The sequence below is a fragment of the Hypanus sabinus genome, chromosome 4, assembly GCF_030144855.1.
Source record: "Hypanus sabinus isolate sHypSab1 chromosome 4, sHypSab1.hap1, whole genome shotgun sequence".
Taxonomy (NCBI): Eukaryota; Metazoa; Chordata; class Chondrichthyes; order Myliobatiformes; family Dasyatidae; genus Hypanus; species Hypanus sabinus.
In genome coordinates, this window is record NC_082709.1 from 180,618,269 (window position 1) to 180,641,008 (window position 22,740).

At 46.2% G+C, this 22,740-nt stretch overlaps 1 protein-coding gene across 1 annotated transcript in view; it reads right to left on the reverse strand.

Moving 5' to 3' along the window:
- Nucleotides 1–1,728: 1,728 nt before the first annotated feature.
- Nucleotides 1,729–22,740, reverse strand: part of LOC132393545 (A disintegrin and metalloproteinase with thrombospondin motifs 5) — an 84,285-nt gene continuing 63,273 nt past the window's right edge. The window contains exon 9 of the mRNA XM_059968938.1: nt 1,729–8,915. Coding sequence (XP_059824921.1) covers nt 8,357–8,915 — 559 coding nt within the window. The 3' untranslated portion in view covers nt 1,729–8,356. The remainder of the gene's footprint in view (nt 8,916–22,740) is intronic.

Below are 22,740 nucleotides of genomic sequence, written 5' to 3' on the forward strand. Positions count from 1 at the left end.
TTCATAAATAAATCTGATCTAATATCACCAGTTTCTATGAGTCTAAGAGGAAGCAGAATAGCTGGTTTGTGCATAGTGGCTTCATCTCCCAACGTCAGGGGTTCCCAGTCTGGGGGTCCACGGACCCCTCGGTTAATGGTAAGGCTCCATGGCACAATAAAGCTTGGGAAGCCCTGTCTTACATCAAAAGTATTTCACTGGCTACAGTTTTCCTGAGGTATTCCAAACCCCTGAATGAATTATATTGAGGCTTTTCTGATAAGTTCTCCAATGGGCTGGCCCCAACATCAAAATAAATCTTACTGCTTATAAACACAAGAGATTCTGCAGGTGCAGAATCCGGAGCAGCACACACAAAATGCTGGAGGAACTCAGCAGATCAGGCGGCATCTGTGGAAAGGATTAAACAGTCAACGTTTTGGGTCTGATGAAGGCTCTCTGCCTGAAAAATCAATTTGCTGAGTTCCTCCAGCTTTTTGTGAATTGTGCTACTTAATCATGGGGTGCCCTGGTTGCCCAGCTGATAGTGCAACACTATTACTGCCTGGGAGGGGATCAGAGTTCGGTGATAAATCCCAGCATCCTCTGTAAGGAGGTTGTACGTTCTCACCAGGGCTGTGTGGCTTTCCCTGGGCACTCTGCTTCCCTCCAAGATGAACTGGTTGGTAGGTTAATTGGTCATTGTATCTCAATAAATAAATAAAATCATTTATCCCACCAAGAGTTGCCCACCCTTACAAGTGCCGATTGATCAGTGTGTGCTTCTGCACTGCAAGAACTGTCACATTTCCATTTACATTGGTAGCATTCCAAGTTTGCAGAAGGCCACTGAGTGAATGGAAATACTCCCTTCAGCCTCCAAGCTGAATCAAATCGCATGACGTTTCCGTATTCACTTTCAGTTATATTTGTTTTCTGGCCCGCATAGCAGGCAGCCATTAAGATCAAAATCAAGGGAATCACAAGTATCTTCCATTATTCCACAGAGGGAGATGGGAGCAATCTCCAATAGAAAGCACTGGAAATCCTAATTGCGAGGAAGAAAGTACCACATATACAAGCAAAAATGATTCCAGGAATGAACAGCTTGTTATATGAAGAGCGTTTGTTGGCTCTTGGCCCGTATTCACTGGAATTCGGAAAAATGAGTGGTGTCCTAATTGAAACCTATCGAATGTTGAAAGGCCTCAATAGAGTGGATGAGGAAAGGATGTTTCCCATGGTGGGAGAGTCTACGACCAGAGGACACAGCCTCAAAATAGAGGAGCGTCGATTTTTAAGTGGCGATGAGGAGGAATTTCTTTAGCCAGATAATGGCCAATCTGTGGAATATTTTGCCACAGGGGGCTGTGGAGCCCAAATCTGTACGTATCTTTAAGGCAGAGGCTGATAGATTCTTGAAGGTTATGGTATGAAGAGATAAGGGGAGAAGGTAGGATATTGGAGCTGAGAGGGAGAATGGATCAGCCGTGTTGAAATTGTGGAACAGACTCCATGGGCCAAATGGCCTAATTCTGCTCCCAGTCCACACTAAAACACAATTTCAAAGATGCTTCGTTGCTGTGTCTCTTGAACTCATGAAATTATTCTTTTCTGTTTCCCACCCCCCATGTGTTGACAAGATAAGAGGGAGTGTATAAAATATGAAACTGCAAGGTTGAAACTGCATACGGAAATAATCTCTGAAATGCAACCATTAAACATCAGAATTAAGTTGTGAGACTGTAGTATTGCATTTGAGAATATATAATTTACACACATTAAAAAAAAGATGAATTTTGGCATTAGTTCCACATACAGCAATGATTAATGTTACAGTATATTACAGGATATTACTGCTGGGCTTAAAATAATTGATAAAAAAGATGTCTTTGACATGATTAATATGCATTATAGAACTGCTACGTTTTTTGAAACAAGTATTAGAGTGGATTTGACATCCTGCCTCAGTCAATTACTTTTTCATAAAAGATAAGTGCAGTTTATCTCAAAGAATACAAACGGCAAAATAACTGCATGAAGGGAAACACATCACAATAATACACAAGGCAACCAGTGCTGTACATTGCGTAAACATACATACATATATTTAAAAAAAAGTGAAAATTCACAAGAGTGAAGCATAAATTAAACACAATTGTAAAACAGGACACAACAGCAAATTCTTTTCTCTTCCAAAAAAAAGTTGCCTGTTTGGTGTTCTCGAAATTAAATAACAATAAATAAAACATTAAAATCACACATATCAGTTGTACAAAAACAAAATAAATTATTTCAGTGCTGTGCCTCAGGATTTTTTTCCACAATTTAAATGGAATGCTTTTCCCCCTGCTCTTTCTGGAGACCCCATTGAAAGGTTTTCACAGCAGAAATATATTTTCTTCTTCCTTAAGCTGCTAGATCTAAAAGGGACTTGTTAAACCACTGTGGAGCAAATTTCAAATGTCTATAGTCCAGCTATGAAAACAATGAAGAGTGTGGGGTGCAGAGTCTAGAATAACACATTCTATCCATTGCTACTCAATAGCGCACACTGAGATAGCCAAAAAAATCTCCTGCGAATCATTTAGACCCAAAATAAAAGAAATTGTAGAACAACACATGCAAAATGCTGGAGGAACTCAGCAGGTCAGACAGCATCTATGAAGAGGAATAAACAGATGATGTTTCGGGCTGAGAGCCGTCATCAGCACTCGAGAATGAAGGATCCTGAAGAAAGGGTCCTGGTCTGAAACATCAATAGTTGATTCCTCTCCGTAGATGCTGTCTGACCTGCTGAGTTCCTCCAGCATTTTGGGCGTGTTACCCTGGATTTCTAGTGCCTGTAGAATCTCTTCTATTTAAAAAATGGTGTTCACATTCAGCAAGTCAGGGAGCAGCTGTGGAGGGAGGAACAGACTGAATATTACAGGTTCATGACCCTTTGGTATATTGTTAAGTTACTGTCTCATGTACTGAGGTACAATGAAAAACTTCCGTTTTGCATGACATTTTTTTCTTTGACCTGAGATCTTTGTTTCTCTTTCCACACAAGCTGCCTGACCTGAAGAGCATTTTGTTTCCTTTCCAATAAACATGTCACCTGAGTTTAAGACTGCAGGTGTAAATGATAGTGTTCTTGCCCATCACTCGACCCTGCACCCTCCACGAGCTTCTACCCATCCCCTTCCCCCCATCACCTATTCTTCTCCCCATCAACCCCTAAAGCTTTGAGGTGCCTTAACTCAGTTTTGAACTGGCAGTTCATCACGCTCCCTGGGAATTAGAGAAGTCCTTTATTCCATCCAGAAGCAAACGTTGGCTGCTGGAACTAGAGGTTTCCCTATTTGAAAATGTGCCACATCATGAGATAATATCCACAGGTAGTGATGCATAATAGACATTGGCCTTCATAAACTGTAAAGGCCAAAGAGTCAAGTTTATTTCTTGCCTATTCCCATTCAAATAACACCAATACTATTTGTTTTGAAGTGCTGAAAGCTCCATCTTGCTAAAGAGTAATGGTTGTTGTCAAGATTCCCTGGGGTAAACTTGAGAAGTTATGGAAAGATTTACAGACTTAGTGAACAGTTTGACACATTCTTGGAGCTCCTTCTATCCTTGAAATGGTCACACCTGTCTACCAGAGACAAGTACACACATAAAATGCTGGAGGAACTCAGCAGGCCAGGCAGCATCTTTGGAAAAGAGTAAACTGTTGATGATTTGTCCTGCTTAATTCCTGATGAACAGCATCAGCCCAAAATGTCAACTGTTACTTTTTTTCCATAGACGCTGCCTGGCCTTCTGAGTTCTGCCAGCATTTTGAATGTGTTGCTTGGAATTCCAGCATCTGCAGATTTTCTCGTCTTTGTACAATTATCCAGTGGGAGATGAACATAGAGGAGGGCATGCCAGGAATTTAGACCATAAGACAGAAGAGCAAAATTAGGCCATTCAACCCTTTAGGTCTGCTCTCTCATTCCATCAAGGCTGATTTATTATCCTTAGTCCCATTCTCCTGCCTTCTCCCATAACCTTTGTCACCATAACTAACCAGGAACCTATCAACCTCTGCTGTAAGTATGTCCAATGACTTGGCCTCCACAGATTCACCACCCTCTAGTGAAAGAAATTCCTCCTCATTTCTGTTCCAAATGGATGTACTTCCATTCTGAGGTGGTGCCCTCTGGTCCTAGACTCTCCCAATATTGGAAACATCCCCTCCACACCTACTCTATCTAGGCCTTTCAAGATTCAGTGAGATCCCCCCCCCCCCCCCCCCCCACTTCTAAACTCCAGTGAGTACAGGCCCGGAACCAGCAAACACTCCTCATACATTAACACTTTCATTCCCAGAATCATTTAATGAACCTTCTCCAATGCCGACACATACTTTCTTAGATAAGGGGCCCAAAACTACTCATTATACTTTCAATTTAACTTGAAATTTGGGCTTTCAGTCTCATGTCAGAGTGATTCTGGTTCTCCAGTATGTTACACAAACGGCCATTGTATTGGAGCTCAGCGTTGAATGTTCAAAGGCTTATAATCTACATGGTGCTGGAGGAGTTGATGACTTCTGCACCTGTTGGATTTGAGTATAGAATTGTTATTTTTTCCCGCAGTCTAACTTCCTTATGCTCACTTGCATTTTTATATACATGTAATGGTGAATTTTCCGGTAATTACGGTACAAATAATTGCTTCTGTATTTTTTCTAGAAACTTCTTAGTTTTCAGTGGCAGGTGTCATACGACTTGAATCTGGCTATTTTATAAGTTAATTGCTATCACTGGAATTTTTGTTTCTTTGCTCTGGGTGTGAGACAACCACAATTACTTTTCTCTTTGTCTTTTCAATGTTCTTGTAACACTTAATAAAATTGCTATCAATAGGTTTTTTGTCTCGTTCTTGACTTCTGTAGAACATCTGGATCCAACATATCTCCATTGACAAAGAATAGAGGGGAACTTCGTTCCCTTTAGAACTCCCCACTGAGCTTCCTGGTATGAAGATTTATTTTAACCTTGACAAATTGAGCTGTTTTGTGTGAGGTTTCGAATCTATATCCTGCCACTTCTGACCCTACTTTGACTACTTCCTAATTGGTCTAAATGGGCTTTGGAGAATTAATAGGAGTGGTTTACATTGATCCCTGTGACAGAGGGGTTTATCCTTTCACAGGATTTGGGAGCTGATTTTTAATGCTCAAGTCTGCTCTCTTGGACTGAGTGGCTTGCAAGGCCACATTTTTCCAAGTGCTGTGGGTTTACAGCCAGACAAGGGGTGCACTGCAGACACAAGTTGCTGCTGTGAGGGTTTTCCCTGGATTGGGATGGTTACTCAACCCCACTATAAGAGGTAATTTTTATCCTCCCTTGGGAAAGTGAAACCTCTGCTTATAAATGGCAACATGGCGGTGTAGTGGTTAACACAATGATTTACAGTACAGGCATCCTGGGTTCAATTCCCACCGCTGCCTGTAAGGAGTTTGTCCATTTTCCTTGTGACCATGCAGGTTTCCTCTGGGTGCTCTGGTTTCCTCCCACAGTCTAAAAACATGCCAGTTTTGTACCAGTAGGTAGAAATGGTCATTGTAAATTGCCCTGTGATTAGGCTAGAATTAAACTGGGGGATTGCTGAGTGGTGCATCTTGAAAGGCCAGAAGGGCCTATTCCATGCTGTATCTCAATAAGATAAAAAAAATCTTGGCTGATATTGTGAGGAGGCTATTTACTGATAGGAGATAGGCATGCTTAGCCTAAACACAGTAAAGATAAATAAACAGACTGGAGGGGGTCGGCCTTCAGAGGAGCTGAACAATCTTATCTCAATAATCTTCACTTAGTCTAAATCACTGACTGTTTATTCCCTTCCACAGATGCTGCCCGGCCTGCTGAGCTCCTTCAGCATTTTGTGTGTGTTACTTTGGATTTCCAGCATCCGCAGAATCTCTTGTGTTTACCTTTACTTGTTCCATTGAGATCAAGCGTAAGGAAAGGACTGAACTTGTGGTTCAATGCCACATGGTGCATTTATTCATAGTGGTTATGTAAACGGACGGACGTCATGTATAGACTGAACTCTGGAGAAATAATGCCAACTCTCCTCTTGCGAGTCTGCGACTTCACATTGAGTTTACAGAGAGCCTGGAACTTTAAAGGCTGGCAGCAGTAAAACTGATCATAGTGGTTGGGTTATCTGAAGTGCTGAAGTGATCAGTTAATGCGCTTCTGAGAAGGAAACTTGCTTGTAAACCACCAGCCTATGAGTGACTGGCCGATGTGGTTGATTCTTATCTGATTGACTGACACACTGCTGTACCAAGCCTGCCAGCAATGGATTCTCTGTACCAAACAGGAGCAGAATCAGACCATTCAGCCCATCTAGTCTGCTCCACCATTTCATCATGGCAGATTTATTATCCCTTCTCAACCCCATTCTCCTGATATATAGGGACAGGGAAGGGTCTGACGCCACAGGTACAACTCTAGTTTGGGAATGAGTAATAACGGAGCTACTTGGAAAGAGATTATGATGCATCTTATAAGTGGCATGGCAGCTGACCATTAAAATGAGGGAATAAGAAATGAAAATAAAAGTATTAACTATAAAAATTGCACATTTTCCCACCTGCAAGTAACTTCTGCAGATCAAAGGTTCTAAGCACTGCTTTGATTGTTACCATGGGAATCCCAGCTAGCTGATCAGAAACAGCCTAAATGTCTCCATACAGCCCACTGCAGAATGGTGAGTAAAGTCAACTACTTCTAACGCAAGTCACCACACCCCTCTTAAATTGTGGAATTGGCAGTGGGCGCTTGGTGAAGCTCACTAACAGACTGACCAACTTGTCTCTTGACCTCTGGCGAGCTCACAGCTGTGAGGCAGAGGTTTCTCAGGATGAGTGCCTTTGGTCTCCGTTAGACCAGGGTTGCCCCTCATGCCATCCAGTAAGACACAGTCTGGTTTTTCAGGCAGCAATTCTAATTGGAGTGCAAGGTCAACTTTCTTGCAAAAGAAAGCCTGCCTCCCACACGCTGCTTTCTCTCGTCACGTGGAATTGACAGATATGGAAAACGATCTGACCGACTTTTTTGCCAAGTAAATACCAGAACTGGGTCTGAATTTACTTCTCTTCAATATCCCCCATCCCCTCATGAGACAACTTTGCAAGGAAGTGCTGTTTCATCTGATCACAGTACCTTATTGACAATTAATGCCATGTTCCCACTGGCTTATAACAAAATTTTCCTGCACCATAGATAAAGCATGTGTCAAAGGAACAAAAGAATTCCTTCAGTCGGAGATTAAACACAAACATGTCCTTTCTGTCCATTGCAGTTCTGTGCGGGCTACTGACCCGCCAAGCAGAGTACGCCATGGGTTGGGACAAACTGTGGACAGATATTCACTCAAGAATGGTAAGTTGAGATGATGATTGATTCAGGTGTTCTGAAAAGCCACTGTTTTCTGGGAAAGCTCTTTTGGTGCAGCCTCAAGCCTGCATTTTTTACTCATCAGTTGGAGGTGCGCATTGGAATGCAGTCCAGCTGGTGATCCTTCAGGAATACAACGCTGGATTTTCTATTCTCACATTTCTTCTGCTGTTCAATTTCAGTCAGCTCTTTATTTTGTGCCAGAGAGATTTGCAATTACAAACTGGAATCAGTCAGTGCCTCATTTAAGAAAGTCTATTTCAACAACAGGATTGTAGCGAGAGGCAACGTCCACAAGCACTCTAACGCAAACACTGTGGCATAAGTTCAATCTAGAGTCTGCAAGGTGCAGTGATCTCATTAAGACACCAGATTAATCATTCCTTTCACAAATGGCCGCTTGTCTGGCGTTTTGCATCGTCTTTGGAGTCATTGAAGAAAATGCCAGTCTTGCACTCTTCCAAACTTCTAGGAATCAGTCACTGGCCACAACTGACAGGCCATGGAAGAGCAAAGGAAAATGGTGGCCGTGCCAGAAATTTGGATATCTGCTTCGCCGGGAGGGTCGGAGAGGATTCTGGAGTCAATGCCTTGCCCAATGACTGTGGAAAAGACAGTCGCTTGGTTCTCACTTCAGTGTAGACGAGGGAGGCATCTGAGGTAGGTGACGTGCCAGCTGCCATTGGCTTCCACCCTCTCACTCTCACCGAGCCTGCGGACTCCTAGGGGCATGAGTCCGATGCTCCCCCACTCTCTGATGTGCAGTCATTTGGATGAGACAGATTCTGCCCACGTCCTTGATGCCGAAGCCATTTCTGCTTCACACCAAGATGTACTGAGAATATTTTCCTTCCTTTCCTTCGAGAATTTTAAATTAAAACAGAAAATGGAATGGCAAAATTAAAAAGAAAGGAACTCTCACAGTGAAAAGTGCATTAACATTTTCTTTGAAAGCACTGCTTAAATGCTGATGGTCTTTGGGACAGAGGACATCCTTTGGCCAACTTCCCCTCTCCATTCTTGCACTGAACGGTTCTAGTCTGCCAGCCAGTATCACAGGTCCTGGAACAGGATAACCAAGGCCCTGTCATCCACTGGGGAAGGTGAGAATGCGCGGCCAGAGTTTTCAGGGCATTCTCACTGGGTGCAGCCTGCGGCTTCTTCGGGATGTAGTAACTGTAACGCACGTCAACTGGTTTCCTGGGGTCAGTGGCCAGAATCAGAATTACCAGTGGCTCCTTCAGTGGGCCGTGGCCCATTGAATGCACCTCATCGTCCCTCTGGCTCCATCCGCTGTAGTTGAGCACCGTGCCGTTGAGGTCGATGATGGTTTCGGATGTTGAAATCATGTACTTGCCGTTGAAGAGGTAGTCGCCGTTCTTCCTCTTGGCTGCCAAGTAAGCGGTGAATCGCTGCTGACCCTTGGGTTTGTACTGTCTCACCTTGATATGGACTGCCCCAGCTGGGATTCTCGTTACCTCTCTGTACCCAACACTGTAGAGATAAGAAAAGATGTAGTCAGCACTGATAAACATGTTATTTTATTATCAAACACTTGTTATTTCCTTTAAACCTGAAGATTTCTTCACCTTCACAAGAGATTCTGGAAATCTAGAGTAACATACACAAAATGCTGGAGGGACGATAATAGAGCAAAGAATTATATAAAAATAAAGTTGGATAGGGAATAAGTAAATAGGGGATGGAGCTGAGAAGTGTGTAGAATGCTGTCTGATTGAAGGATCTCCTAGGTCAGCAATGGGGTTACTGCCATCTGTGTTACACGTCTGATACATAAGTGACTCTGTACAGATACAACTTCATATGAAACCTGTAAAATAGTTGTACAGAACAGAAGCAGGCCTTTCAGCCCATCTAGCCCATTCCAAACTCATTCTACCTAGTCCCATTGATGTGCGCCAGGACCATGGTCCTCCACAGCCCTTCCATCCACGTACTTAACCAGATTTCTTCAATGTTGAAATGGAACCCACATCCACCACTTCCGCCGATTGCTATGCTCCAAGGAAGCTACGGCAGACTGTTAAAATGGGTGATGCACCATCAATAACTCACACTGAGACGTAGGCGAGATATCGGCTTTTATTGACTGGAAGAAGGAACCAGGAGTGAGTGTCTATCATACAAGGTCCTGGAGACTGAGGCCGATCTTCAGGCCGCAGGTCTCCTTTATACAGGGGCCTGTGGGAGGAGCCACAGGAGCAGTCAGCAGGGGCGTGTCCCGACAGGCACATAGTTCACCACATTCACCCCCCCTTCGTTTGAAAAAGTCCTCATGTAGCGAAGGTTCTTACAAGTCAAGCCGATCAGGCGGTCGAATCTGTCGCTGCGATCTACGTAGCACCGGCTGTGACCGCATAGGTGCCGGCAACATTGGCGATTGCACAGGGGACGGGGGTTGCGCGTGTTCTTGCCCACTAGGCGCCGGTGATCCCTCATGCATGTGCGAGGCGCCTGGTATAAATGCGTACGAAACGCCCGGTATACAAGTGTCGTGAGGAGTCTGTGTAGGGCCTGGTGAGTACGGTGTCACCTCTGGTGCAGGGTTCACAGTTACCGGAGAGCCTTCAGGGTAGTGGTCTGCTGCACCTGCGGGTGCCAGGTCGCGGATGGAGACCGTGTCCTCCCGCCCATCAGGTAAGACCACGTAAGCATACTGGGGGTTCGCATGGAGAAGGTGAACCCTCTCCACCAGCGGGGAGTATTTATTGCTCCTCACATGTTTCCGGAGCAGCACTGGCCCCGGGGACGTCAGCCAAACTGGTAGGGTGGTCCCAGTGACAGACTTCCTGGGAAAAGAGAATAGGCGTTCGTGAGGGGTGGCATTGGTGGACGTACATAACAGAGAGCGGATAGAGTGCAGTGCCTCAGGGAGGACCTCCTGCCATCGAGAGACCGGCAACCCTTTGGACTTAAGGGCTAAAAGTGTGGCCTTCCACACTGTGGCATTCTCCCGCTCTACCTGGCCATTACCCCGGGGATTATAACTCGTGGTCCGACTGGTAGCAATGCCCCTAGCTAGCAAGTACTGGCGCAGCTCCTCACTCATAAAGGAGGACCCTCTATCACTGTGGATATAGCAGGAATACCCGAACAGAGTGAAGAGCTGGCGCAGGGCTTTTATGACGGACGTGGCAGTGGTGTCGGGGCAGGGGATGGCAAAGGGGAACCGTGAGAACTCATCAATAACACTGAGAAAATAGACATTGCGGTCAGTGGAGGGAAGGGGGCCCTTAAAGTCAACACTCAGGCGTTCAAAAGGGCGGGTGGCCTTGACAAGTTGTGCCGTGTCAGGACAGTAGAAGTGCGGTTTGCACTCGGCACAAATTTGGCAGTCCCTGGTCATCGTCCTGATGTCCTCCAGGGAGTACGGCAGGTTCCGAGCTTTCACAAAATGGTAAAATCGGGTGACCCCCGGATGGCAAAGTTGTGCATGAAGGGCGTACAGCTGGTCGAGCTGTGTGCTAGCACATGTTCCCCGGGATAGGGCATAAGGGGGCTCATTGAGTCTGCCAGGCCGGTACAGGATATCATAGGTGTAGGTGGAGAGTTCTATCCTCCACCGCAAAATCTTATCATTTTTGATCTTGCCCCGCTGTTGGTTGCTGAACAGGAACGCAACCGAGCGCTGGTCGGTCAGCACAGTGAATCTTTTGCCAGCAAGATAGTGCCTCCAGTGCCTAACAGCCTCCACTATGGCCTGGGCTTCTTTCTCCACCGCGGAGTGCCGAATTTCAGAGCCTTGGAGGGTGCGAGAAAAGAATGCTACTGGTCTGCCTTCCTGATTAAGGGTAGCAGCCAGAGCGAAATCGGAGGCATCACACTCCACTTGGAAGGGAGCGGTCTCGTCCACTGCATGCATCGTAGCTTTGGCAATGTCCGCTTTAATGCAGTTGAAGGCCGCGCAGGCCTCAGCAGAGAGGGGAAACGAGGTAGACTTGACCAGGGGGCGAGCCTTGTCTGCGTAATGGGGGACCCATTGGGCGTAATAGGAAAAAAACCCCAGGCACCGTCTGAGGGCCTTGAGAGTGGTGGGAAGAGGGAGCTCTAACAGGGGGCGCATACGTTCGGGATCAGGCCCAATAACCCCGTTTTCCACGACATACCCAAGTATAGCAAGGCGGGTGGTACCAAAAACACACTTGTCCCTGTTATAAGTAAGGTTCAGAGCTGCGGCCACTTGGAGAAACCGTTGGAGGTTGGCGTCGTGATCTGGCCTGTCATGACCACAGATGGTGATGTTATCCAGATAGGGAAATGTGGCCTGCAGTTGGTACTGGTCCACCATCCGGTCCATTTCCCTCTGGAAGACAGAGACACCATTCGTGACACCGAAAGGGACGCGCAGGAAGTGATAGAGCCGGCCGCCCGCCTCGAAGGCGGTGTAGGGGCGGTCCTCTGGGCAGATGGGGAGCTGGTGATAAGCGGATTTCAGATCTATTGTCAAGTACACCTTATACTGAGCAATCTGGTTGACCATATCCGCGATGCGGGGTAGGGGGTATGCGTCAAGCTGCGTAAACCTATTGATGGTTTGACTATAGTCCACCACCATCCTATTTTTCTGCCCAGTCCGAACAACAACCACCTGGGCCCTCCAAGGGCTTGTGCTCGGCTCAATGATCCCCTCCCTGAGCAGCCGCTGCACCTCCGACTGAATGAAGGCCCGGTCCCCCGCGCTGTACCTCCTGCTTTTGGTTGCCACAGGTTTACAGTCGGGGGTCAGGTTGGCGAACAGCGGTGGGGGAGGGATCTTGAGAGTGGAGAGGCTGCAAGTGTCGGTAGCGCAGCTGTTGGCCTGGTTCTGGATGGGATGTGTGTGTCCGTGTGTGTGTGTGGTCAGTAGCGGGGTATGTGAAGAAGTCCCACAAAACTGAGGATTCTTGACAGTGAGTGGTGGGAGGGGCCCGTCGTATACCATAGTCACACTTTCGAGACGGCTCTGGAAGTCCAGCCCCAATAGCACAGGTGCACACAGATTAGGCATGACCAGCAGTTCAAAGTCCCGATATTCTGTGCCTTGCACCACCAAAGTCGCTACACAACCCGCCCGGATGTCTGCGGACTGCGACCCAGAGGCCAAATGGAACCTCCGACTGACCGGCCGCGTTGCAAGTCCGCAGCGTCGCACTGTGTCCGGGTGAATAAAACTCCCAGTGCTGCCCGTGTCAAACAGGCATCCAGTCCAATGCCCCTCCACCTGGATGTCCATCATGGATCTTGCAAGCTGGTGTGGGGCGCTTTGGTCGAGAGTCACAGTGGCCAGAGTTGGATCGCCGTCGGGGTACCCGGTCAGCATCGGAGGGTCAGGGGCGGGGCATGCTGACGCCGACAAAGATGGCCGCTCACATCCGGGGTACCCGGTCAGCATCCGAGGATCGGGGGCGGGGCGTGCTGACGTCGACAAAGATGGCCGCCCACATCCCGGCATGCAAGATGGCGGCCCCCACGTTTCACCCGCAGCGCTGCACTCCGCTCGAGGTTGAGACTTACAGACCTTGGCGAAGTGGCCCCGCTTTCCGCAGCTGGAGCAGGTCGCTTCTCGCGCTGGACAGCGTTGTCGAGGATGTTTCTTTTGGCCACAGAAATAACAAAGCACGAGTTTCTTACGGGCCACAGCCGTGGTCTGGGTCGGGGAGCTCGTGGAATGGCGACTGGCGGCGGCGTTGGCGAATTCACTCCCGGGAGCCGGCGGTGGCGGGGTCTGAGGCGTCCACGAAACCGGCGGGGAATCGCGCGACTGGACAGCGTCGGCGTTATGCCGCGCAGCTTCTAGAGCGTTGGCCTTCTCTATCGCCGAGCTTAAGGTAAGATCCGAGTTCTCCAGCAGCCGCTGGCGCATGTACACTGACCTCAGTCCCGTCACAAAGGCGTCTCGCACCAGCAGCTCCGCATGCTGTTCTGCCGTGAGCGTCTTGCAGTCACAAGCTCGGACTAGTGTCTGTAGTGCTCGGAGAAACTCAGCGCACGATTCGCCAGGCCGCTGTTGCCGGGTAGCTAAGCGATGTCTTGCGTAGACGGTGTTCACCGGCCGCAGGTACTGTCGTTTGAGGGCGTCCAGTGCCCCTTCGTAGGTCGGCAGGTCCCGGATAAAGGAGTAAACTTTGGAGGAGACCCTCGAGAGTAGGATTCTGTGCATAACGGCGGGTTCAGTCGCACGAAGCTCCGCCAAGTACGATTGGAAGCATGCAAGCCAGTGTTCAAAAGCGAGAGCCGCGTCAGGGTCTTGAGGGTCCAAATCCAACCGGTCCGGACGCAAAACGGGTTCCATGTTTTAAAACTTCCAGTCAATAAAATTGATGCACCATCAATAACTCACACTGAGACGTAGGCGAGATATCGGCTTTTATTGACTGGAAGAAGGAACCAGGAGTGAGTGTCTATCATACAAGGTCCTGGAGACTGAGGCCGATCTTCAGGCCGCAGGTCTCCTTTATACAGGGGCCTGTGGGAGGAGCCACAGGAGCAGTCAGCAGGGGCGTGTCCCGACAGGCACATAGTTCACCACAATGGGCAGACATATAACTGATGAAATTCGAGAGAGTGGTGTATTTTGGTAGGAAGAATGAGTTCTTGGGGTGCGGACACTAAACTCAGAGCATTGAAATAGGCCCTTTAGCTCATTGAGTCCATGCTGAACAACACATTCCCATCTACGTACACTGGATGGTGAACACTAGTGTACACGTACACTAATCCTTTTACCTGCTCTCCACATTCCCATCAACTATTGGTCTGTTGTAACCCTAAATAAATAAGATATACAAGTCCTGCTTTTCTTTGCATTATGTAGCAACGAATTGTAACATCGCAGCATTTCAGCTTTTGATTATGGGGACCTTACATGTATTGCCATGTACAAATACTGGTATCCATGGTAACGAGACTGAACTAGAAAATTATGCCAATCTCACTGAACAAATGCTCCTCACAGTGTGTGGAACTTGCTGCATGGATATATTCAGTTAAAACAAAGGTATTAATACTATCACTGGAATATTTAACACACAATTTCATATCTCATTTACAATCTAATCTCAAAAGCTGGGAGACAAGTGTCGGCAAGTCCGGAGGTAGAGGCCTAAAGCTCGAGTCTGCCAGTCCAGACGAGGGACTTGAGTTTGAAGGTTTGATGTCTACGAGTCTGAGAGTTCAGAGCCAAGGACTGGAGGCCCCGAGGCAGCCTGTGATGGGCTTGAAGCCTGTCCACATGAGTAGGTGAGTGGGTGGGTGGGAAAGGGGCTTGTTTTGCTGTTGTTGTTCTAGTCCTTGCTTTGTTTTGTTGTTGTTGTTGTTGTTGAGGTTTGTGTTGCTCTTCTAAGCATCATGGGCATGCTTTGTTGGTGGCAGAAAACAAGGCACATCCTTGGGCGGATTGTGTGTTTCACTGTACGTTTCGATGTACAGGGATAGATCTGATGGGTTTGAAGGCTGAGAATTTCCAGGCACATCATCCCTTTTCCCCCCGAGAGCATTCAAGTGATGTGTTGGCCATCACAGGCACGTTCCCGCCACGTGCAATGTACCACAGCTGGCTGTCAATTCCTTAAATGAAGCCTCACACCAAGAGTCACACAGGCCCTTTGGCCCAGCTCATCCATGCCAAACCAGATACCTTCCTGAGCTCGTCCAATGTGACTGCACTTGGTCCATGTTCCTTTCAAGCCGGCATTCCCAACATGGGGCCCACAGAGTGCTTGCTTAAAGGTGTTGGTCCATGGTATAAAAAAAAATTGTGAACCCCTGGTTTAAACCCTTCCTATCTGTGAACCTACTCAAACGTCTTTTCTATGTAATTGTACCTGCCTCAAACATTTCCTCTGGCAGTTCATTCCATACACTCAACCACCCTTTGTGGAAAAAGTTACCCTTCAGATCCCCTTTAATACTTTCCCTCTCTGCTTAAACTCATGCCCTTTAGTTTCAGACTCTCCTAACCTGTGGGAAAAAGACCGTGTCCGTCCACCTTATCAACAACCCTCATGGCTTTATAAATTCTGTGAGGTCACCACTCAGGCTCCCTCACTGCAGGATAAACAGTCCGGGCCTATCCAGTCTCCTGGATTCAAAATCAGGTTTAACATCACTAACACACACTTCTGGCCACTTTATTAGGTACTGCAGATATCTAATTGGCCAATCATGTGGCAGCAACTCAATGCATAAAGGTAATCAGATATAGTCAAGGGGTTCAGTTGTTGTTCAGACCAAACATCAGAATTGGGAAGAAACGTGATCTTAGTGACTTGAACTGTGGAATGATTGTTGGTGCCAGATGGGGCGATTTGAGTATCTCAGTATCTCCTGGGATTTTCATGCGCTGCAGTCACTAGAATTTACAGGGACTGGTGCACGAAATATAAAAAAAAATCTGGTGACCGGTAGTTCTGTGGGAAAAATGCCTTGTTAATGGGAGAGGTCACAGGAGAATGGGATGACTGGTTCAAGCTGACAGGAATGTGACAGTAACTCAAATAATCACACGCAGAAGAGCACCTCTGAACGCACATCATGTCAAAACTTTGACGTGGGTGGGCTACAGCAGCATGAATATACACTCAGCCCCCATTTTGCTAGATACAGGAGGTACCAAATAAAGTGTGGCCACTGAGTGTACATCATGAAACATGTTGGCTTGAAGTAGTACTACAGTGCAATGCAGAAAAAATGAGCATAATTTACAATAAGAAATAAAATAAATAAATAGTGTAAGAAGAGAGCAGAACAGTGAGGTAGTGTTCATGGTCCATTCAGAAATCTGATAGTGGAGGGAAGAGCTGTTCTTAAACCTGGCATCATTCTGTGAATCTTTCCTGCACCCTCTTTAGCTTGGTTGCATTTATCATGACAACGTTAATTGCAAGTTCGATCTACGTGTTGCACATACTGTACATATTCTCTCTTTGTTAAACAGCTGGTAACACTTGATGTTTGGAAGTTTCATTGACCCAGCGCACATCTGCCTGTGAGACCCTGCATCCAGCCTCCACATCTGGATTGCGTGTTTGTGAATAGAGTTTCCAGCACCATTAGACAGACCTTCATTCACCAGCAGGAGATTAGCATCTGTGTGTTTTTTTTTCCTCAAAAAACCCTTGATTTTCGAGGTTTACGGACTATGCTGGAGTGGCCCAGACCACACAACGGACTTTGATGACCCTGTGACCTCGGTAATTGTGCCCTTGAACTAGAAATGGCGCAGAGGCTGCTTCAGTGGAAATTTCCGTCACTGAGCAGAGACCAGACTGCAACTGATGCCATTTATTTTTTCACAGCATTCTGCGGAATGCAGGAATTTCCTTCATTTTAACCTGCAGGAGCTGGAGGTGGTATAAACCCAATGTTGCACTGGCCAACGTAGATCAAAGCAGACGAGCCCAGACTAGTAAGTGTTTAACCCTTTAGTGAATCAGCCATTGGGTTGCAAATATCATTAAAATTGCAATGTAGGCTTTTACAGTAGGCTACTGTGGTGTACTGGAGGAGGCCAACATGAACCATGACAAAGCAACACCAATTCCAATGGATAGGTTAGGTCATCAGAATGCCTAACTCACACCTCCCCAAACAGATCCTTTACTCCCAGTTGAAGGGGGTCAGCAAGCCCCTGGTGGGCAAAGGAAACACTTCAAATACAACATCAAAATCAGCCCGAAGAAATTCAACATTACATCTAAAAACTGGGAAGACATAACACTCAATAGGTGCAACTGGAGGATATCTGTACAAGAGGGAGTGGTGTTATATGAGATCGACCTGTGCTGTGCCACAGCAAACTAGCGGCAGCTGCGGAGGCAGAGACTGAACAACCAAAAGACCCAAACACTAATCACTGCCACCACTTACTCATGTCCACACTGCTCCAGAATTTGCGGACCCTGGATCAGCCTCTACAGCCGCTTGAGGACCTACCAGTAGACAAACTCTTAGGAGAACATCATACTCGACTTGAGTGACCTCTCTACTATTACTTTTATTACCAAGCTCAGTTCCTTGAGGTTGTTATAATTGGGGGGGGGGGTGGAGGTGGGGTTGGATAATGGGGACAAGCTCCCATTGTCTATTAAATGCCCCCAATGGTGTGCGTCTCAAATAGCCTCTGACAACCAAGTCCAGCTCCTGGCCTTCACGTGTGGCTTAGCTACTAAGCCTGGTGGAACCATTTCTACTGACAGGAGAAGGGGCAAAAGTGGGTTCCTGGCGCCTTAAAACCAGTTGCTTTTGGCAGATGGGAGTCATCAGCTGAGGATGGCAGCTCATCTGGGAGAAGAAAAACTCTGATCTTAAACTCCACTGCCTTGTGGCTATACCCTCTTAAAGGGAAGACTTCTGGAGTAAAGCCTGGGGGAGAATTCCAGAGCTGGAGTCCCTAAGGCACTCCTACATTGACCGGCAACTCCAACGATGCTGCTGGTACCAAACTGTACTGGTCTCTGATGTTCCTTTGGGTTCATCAGATGCACGGAGAGGGGGAGTTTGGGACACGGGCACCATCTTGCCCTCCATATCATACTGCCCAGGCTTGCATGTCTAGACAGCTAGGACACAACATCTACGGCTTGACCCTTACTGATAGAGGCCTCTCTCACTCATCATGCCTCACACACTTGGGAGTACTGCGTTCAGTTCTGGTCACCTCATTACGTGAAGGATGTAGAGAGGGTGCAGAGATCCACCAGCACTCTGCCTGGATTAGAGGGCATGTTTTATGAAGATAGGTTGAGCAAGCTTGGGCTTTTCTCTTTGGACTGAAATAGGAGGAGAATCTGCCTGATAGAGGTGTACAAGATGATAGAGTCAATAACCAGTCTTTTACCCCGGTGTAGAAACCGCTAATAAGCAGGGGCATAATTGTAAGGCGAGTGGAGAAAAATATAGGGGGAGTATCAGAGGTAATTTTTAAAAATATATACATAGAGTATGGTGGGCGTGTAGAGTACACTGTTAGGGGTGGGTGTAGAGGTAGATACATTAGGGACATTTAACAGGCTCTTCAATAGGCTCATGGATGATAGAAAAATGGAAGGCCAAGTGGGATGGAAGGTTTAGATTGATCTTAGAGTAGGTTAAAAGGTCAGCACAGAATTGTGGGCCAAAGGGCCCGTACTGTGCTGTCATGTTATGTGTTCAATGTTCTGGTGTAGTAACCCTTTCACTACTTGGCGAACATGCAGACAGCTTCAGCGCTCCCTGATTGATGAAGTCAAGGACACTGTATGCTTTCTCTACCATCCTATCTGCTTGTGTCACTACCTTCAGAGAGCCGAGGACCTGCACTCCAAGATCCCTCTGTACATAGGGCATAGTTCCAGGCTGCAAGTTGTCAGGTTATCTAACTACGAACAGCAGCATAGCTGGACCCAATCCTCCATTCACTTTCCAGCAAGTGGGTCAATAAATTGTCATCAGGAGTAGAATTCCATCTCGAAGACCTCCACAACTGTAATCATGGATAAGATAGCTCCCATGGGTTAAACTAAAGGAAATTCCAGTGTTCAAAGGAAGGTTCAGAAAAAATAAACTGTCTGTTTCAGACTGGCTTCTGCACGGGGGTGGGCAAGCTGGTTGAAGCTTTCCGGCTGAGAAATAACATAGCACCTCAGCTAGCTCCCTAGCAGAGATGGTGAAGTGAACTTTCTGAGCTGCTGTAAGTTAGTGTCACACTGTGGGCATTTGCACAGTTTGTCTTAACACCACAAGCCGACAAGACATAGGGGCAGAATTGGACTATTTGGCATATCGAGTCTGCTCTGCCATTCCACCATGGCTGATTTATTATCCCTCTCAATGACTTCCCCAGTAACCTTTGATGCCCCGGCTAATCAAGGCCCCACTTTAAATATACTTAATGACTTGGCCTCTATAGCCATTTGTGGTAATGAATTCCTTTGGCTAAAGACATTCCTCCATATCTCTATTCTAAATGAACATCCTTCTATTCTAAGGCCATGCCCTCTGGTGCTAGACTAGGAAACATTCTCAATTCTTCTTATGGCTGTTTGTTATTCTTTGTTTTTCATCGATTCTATTGCATTTCTTCCTTCTACTGTGAATGCCCACAAGAAAATGAATCTCAGTGTAGTATCTGGAGACTTAGACGTACTTTGATAATAAACTTACTTTGAACATTGATGTTATATAAACAAGTGAAACTCAGGATACTGAGAAACCCCAGGGAGTCAGGCCTGTAAATATTTAGAGACTGTTGTTGGAAACAGCCTTCCCTCTCTTCCTGACAATTATTGCCCATTAACGTATCTTAAGTGCATTTCTTAACTAGCTACTTGCTAATTACTGACCGCCCTCCACTCATGGGGATATTTGATCCCTGCTGCTGTTCTGAGGAGATTCTGGAACTTTTACAACTGACAGGCTGTTTCAGAAGTCACAACATGAATCTCAGTCTGGTTACTGGAGTTCAGGAGAATGAATGGGGTGGGGGAGGGTGCAGTGGTTCTCAGTGAAATCTGAATACTGAAAGATCTGGATAAGGTGGATGCGGCAAGGATGTTTTCTATAGTGGGGGCGTCTAGGACCCGAGGGTACAGCCTCAGAATAGAAGGATGAACAGAGATGAGGAGGAATTTCTTTAGCCCAGGGGTTTCCATCCTAGGGACATGGACCCCTTGCTTAATGGTATTGGTCCATCGCATAAAAAAATGTTAGGAACACTTGCTTTGGTCAGAATGAGGTGAATCTTTGGAATTCATTGCCACAGACAACTGTGGAGGCCAGCCCATTGGGTGTATTTAAAGTAGAAATTGATAGGTTCTTAATTAGTCAGGGTATCGAAGGTTACAGGGAGAAGGTAGGAGAATGGGGTTAAGAGGCAAAGCAAGTCAGCCACGATGAATAAACAGGGCTGGTTTATTATTCCATGGTGATGGTCACTCAGGGATGTGTGCTAATATTATTTTGTGACTGTACGGGCTGGGTTGTAACTATACGTGCTGTGTGTGACTGTATGTACCGTGCTTTGCACCCTGGCCTTAGAGGAACAATGTTTCACTTAGCTGTATACACATGTATGGCTGAATAGCAATAAACTTTAAATTGTTATGGTGGCACAGACTCGATGGGCCAAATGGCCTACTTCTGCTCCTATGTTTTATAGCTTGGTTTCTTACATGGATCTGATCCACACTGGAATGGAGGAAGTTTTCTTCCTCTTCTCAGCCTTTTGCTTTCACCTTCTTCTTTAACAGAGTGCATCCAGATGCAATTTGTATCTGAAGAGGAATTGGAGACACTTGGGCTGCCTTAATCTTCTCGGGGCAGAGAATGAAGCTGGGGGTCTTGCAGACAGAGGCTTTGCAATGATTGGAAAGCATGCAGTGAAAGAACAAGATCAGCTTATCTGGCTGAATTACTACTTGGTACGGCAACTGCTCTGCCCAAGACAGCAAGATACTGTATATCTGATAGTTAGTTGGATAGATAGACCCTATCTAGCATGCCAAACAAGATTCAAGATTGTTTCATGTCACTTTCCGTATACAAGTGCAAAGAAGATTGAAGTAATTGTTACTCCAGAACCAATGCAGCATAAAAAGTATACAATAAGATCAGGAATACAATAATAAAAGAAACAATAAATATAAATACATAAGATAACATATACATAGATTGATAAAGTCCATAAAGTGATGCTAGGCACAGGAGTGTCTGTACATCAGGTGACTCAGACAGGAAATGATCAGGTAGTGGTGGCTGGGGTTGTGGAGGGGGGGAGTTAGTGGGAGGAGGTGTTGATGTTACTGCTTGTGGAAAGTAACAGTTTTTGAGTCTGCTGCTCCTGGCATAGATAGCCTCCCCTTCAATGATTCCATCAACACTTCCCGCTGCTTCAGGAAGGCAGACATCATAATAGAGGACATCTCCCACCCTAGTTATTCTCTCTTCTTCCCTTTCCCATCGGACAGAAGATACAAAAGCTCGAGGGCATGTACCAACAGCACACAGGCAGCTTCTACTCCACTGTTAAAGGACTCTTGTACAGACCAAAGGAGGTTCACAAAAATGATTCTGGGATTGAAAGGCTCATCATATAAGGAGCGTTTGAAGGCTCTGGACCTGTACTCACTGGAATTGAGAAGAATGAGGGGCTGAATCTCATTGAAAGGTTTTGAATGTTGAAAGCCCTTAAAAGAGTGGATGTGGAGTTATGGGGAGAAGGCAGGGGATTGGGGCTCAGAGGGAAATGAATCAGCCACAATGAAATGGCGGCGTAGACTCCATGGGCCAAATGGCCTAATTTTGCTCCTATATCATAGGGTCTTATGGTCTCTTGTGCATTGAAAGATGATCTCTTGATCGCTTGATCTAGCTCATCATGGCCCTTGTACTTTATTTAAGTATCTGCCCTGCACATTTGCTGTATCTGTAACACTATATTCTCCTCTCTTTCTTCCCTTCCACTATCAGATTTCTGAATGGTCTGTCAATCTATGAACACAACCTCGCTATTCTTCTTTTGCATGGTTTAGCTTGGCAGCCTATAATAAATCTTATAAACACAACAGGTTCTGCAGATGCTGGAAATCCAGAGCCCCCCACACACACAGAGAAAATGCTGGAGAAACTCAGCAGGTCAGACAGCATCCATGCAGAGGAACAAACAGTCGATGTTACAGACCGAGACCCTTCACCAGTAATGTAATTTTTATGCCTTGCATTGTACCACTGCCACAAAAGAACACATCTCAAGATGTATGTCAGTGATATTAAATGTGATTTCGATTCGGATTCAGCATCCTCGATTCTTTTTACTACCTTGATGACATGACCTGCTCAAATGGGACACAAGCCAAAGCTTTTCACGGCATCTTGGTACATGTGGTAATAACAAACCAATAGAAAATGCTGGAAACTCAACAGGACTATGGTTAACCAGTTCCCGTGGAAGGAGAAACAGCTAACTTTTATCAGTGCTATCTTGATGAAGAGTCTTGGTCCTGAAACGTTGGCTGTTTCACGTTCTATGGATGCTACTGGACCCACTGAGTGTTAGAACATTGGACAGTACAACACAGGAACAGGCCCCTCGGCCCACAATGTTGTACCAAACCAATTAAATTGGTAAGTAAATGGCCAACTGAACTAATCTCATCTACTTACACAATGTCCATATCCTTCACATTCCTCATATTCATGTGCTTATCTAAAAGTCTTTTAAAATCCTTAATGACCACCCCAGGCAGCACATTCTAGACACCCTCCACTCTGTGTAGAAAACTTGCGCCTTACATCTCCTTTGAAATTACCCCTTCTCACCTTAAATGCATACCTCTAATATTTG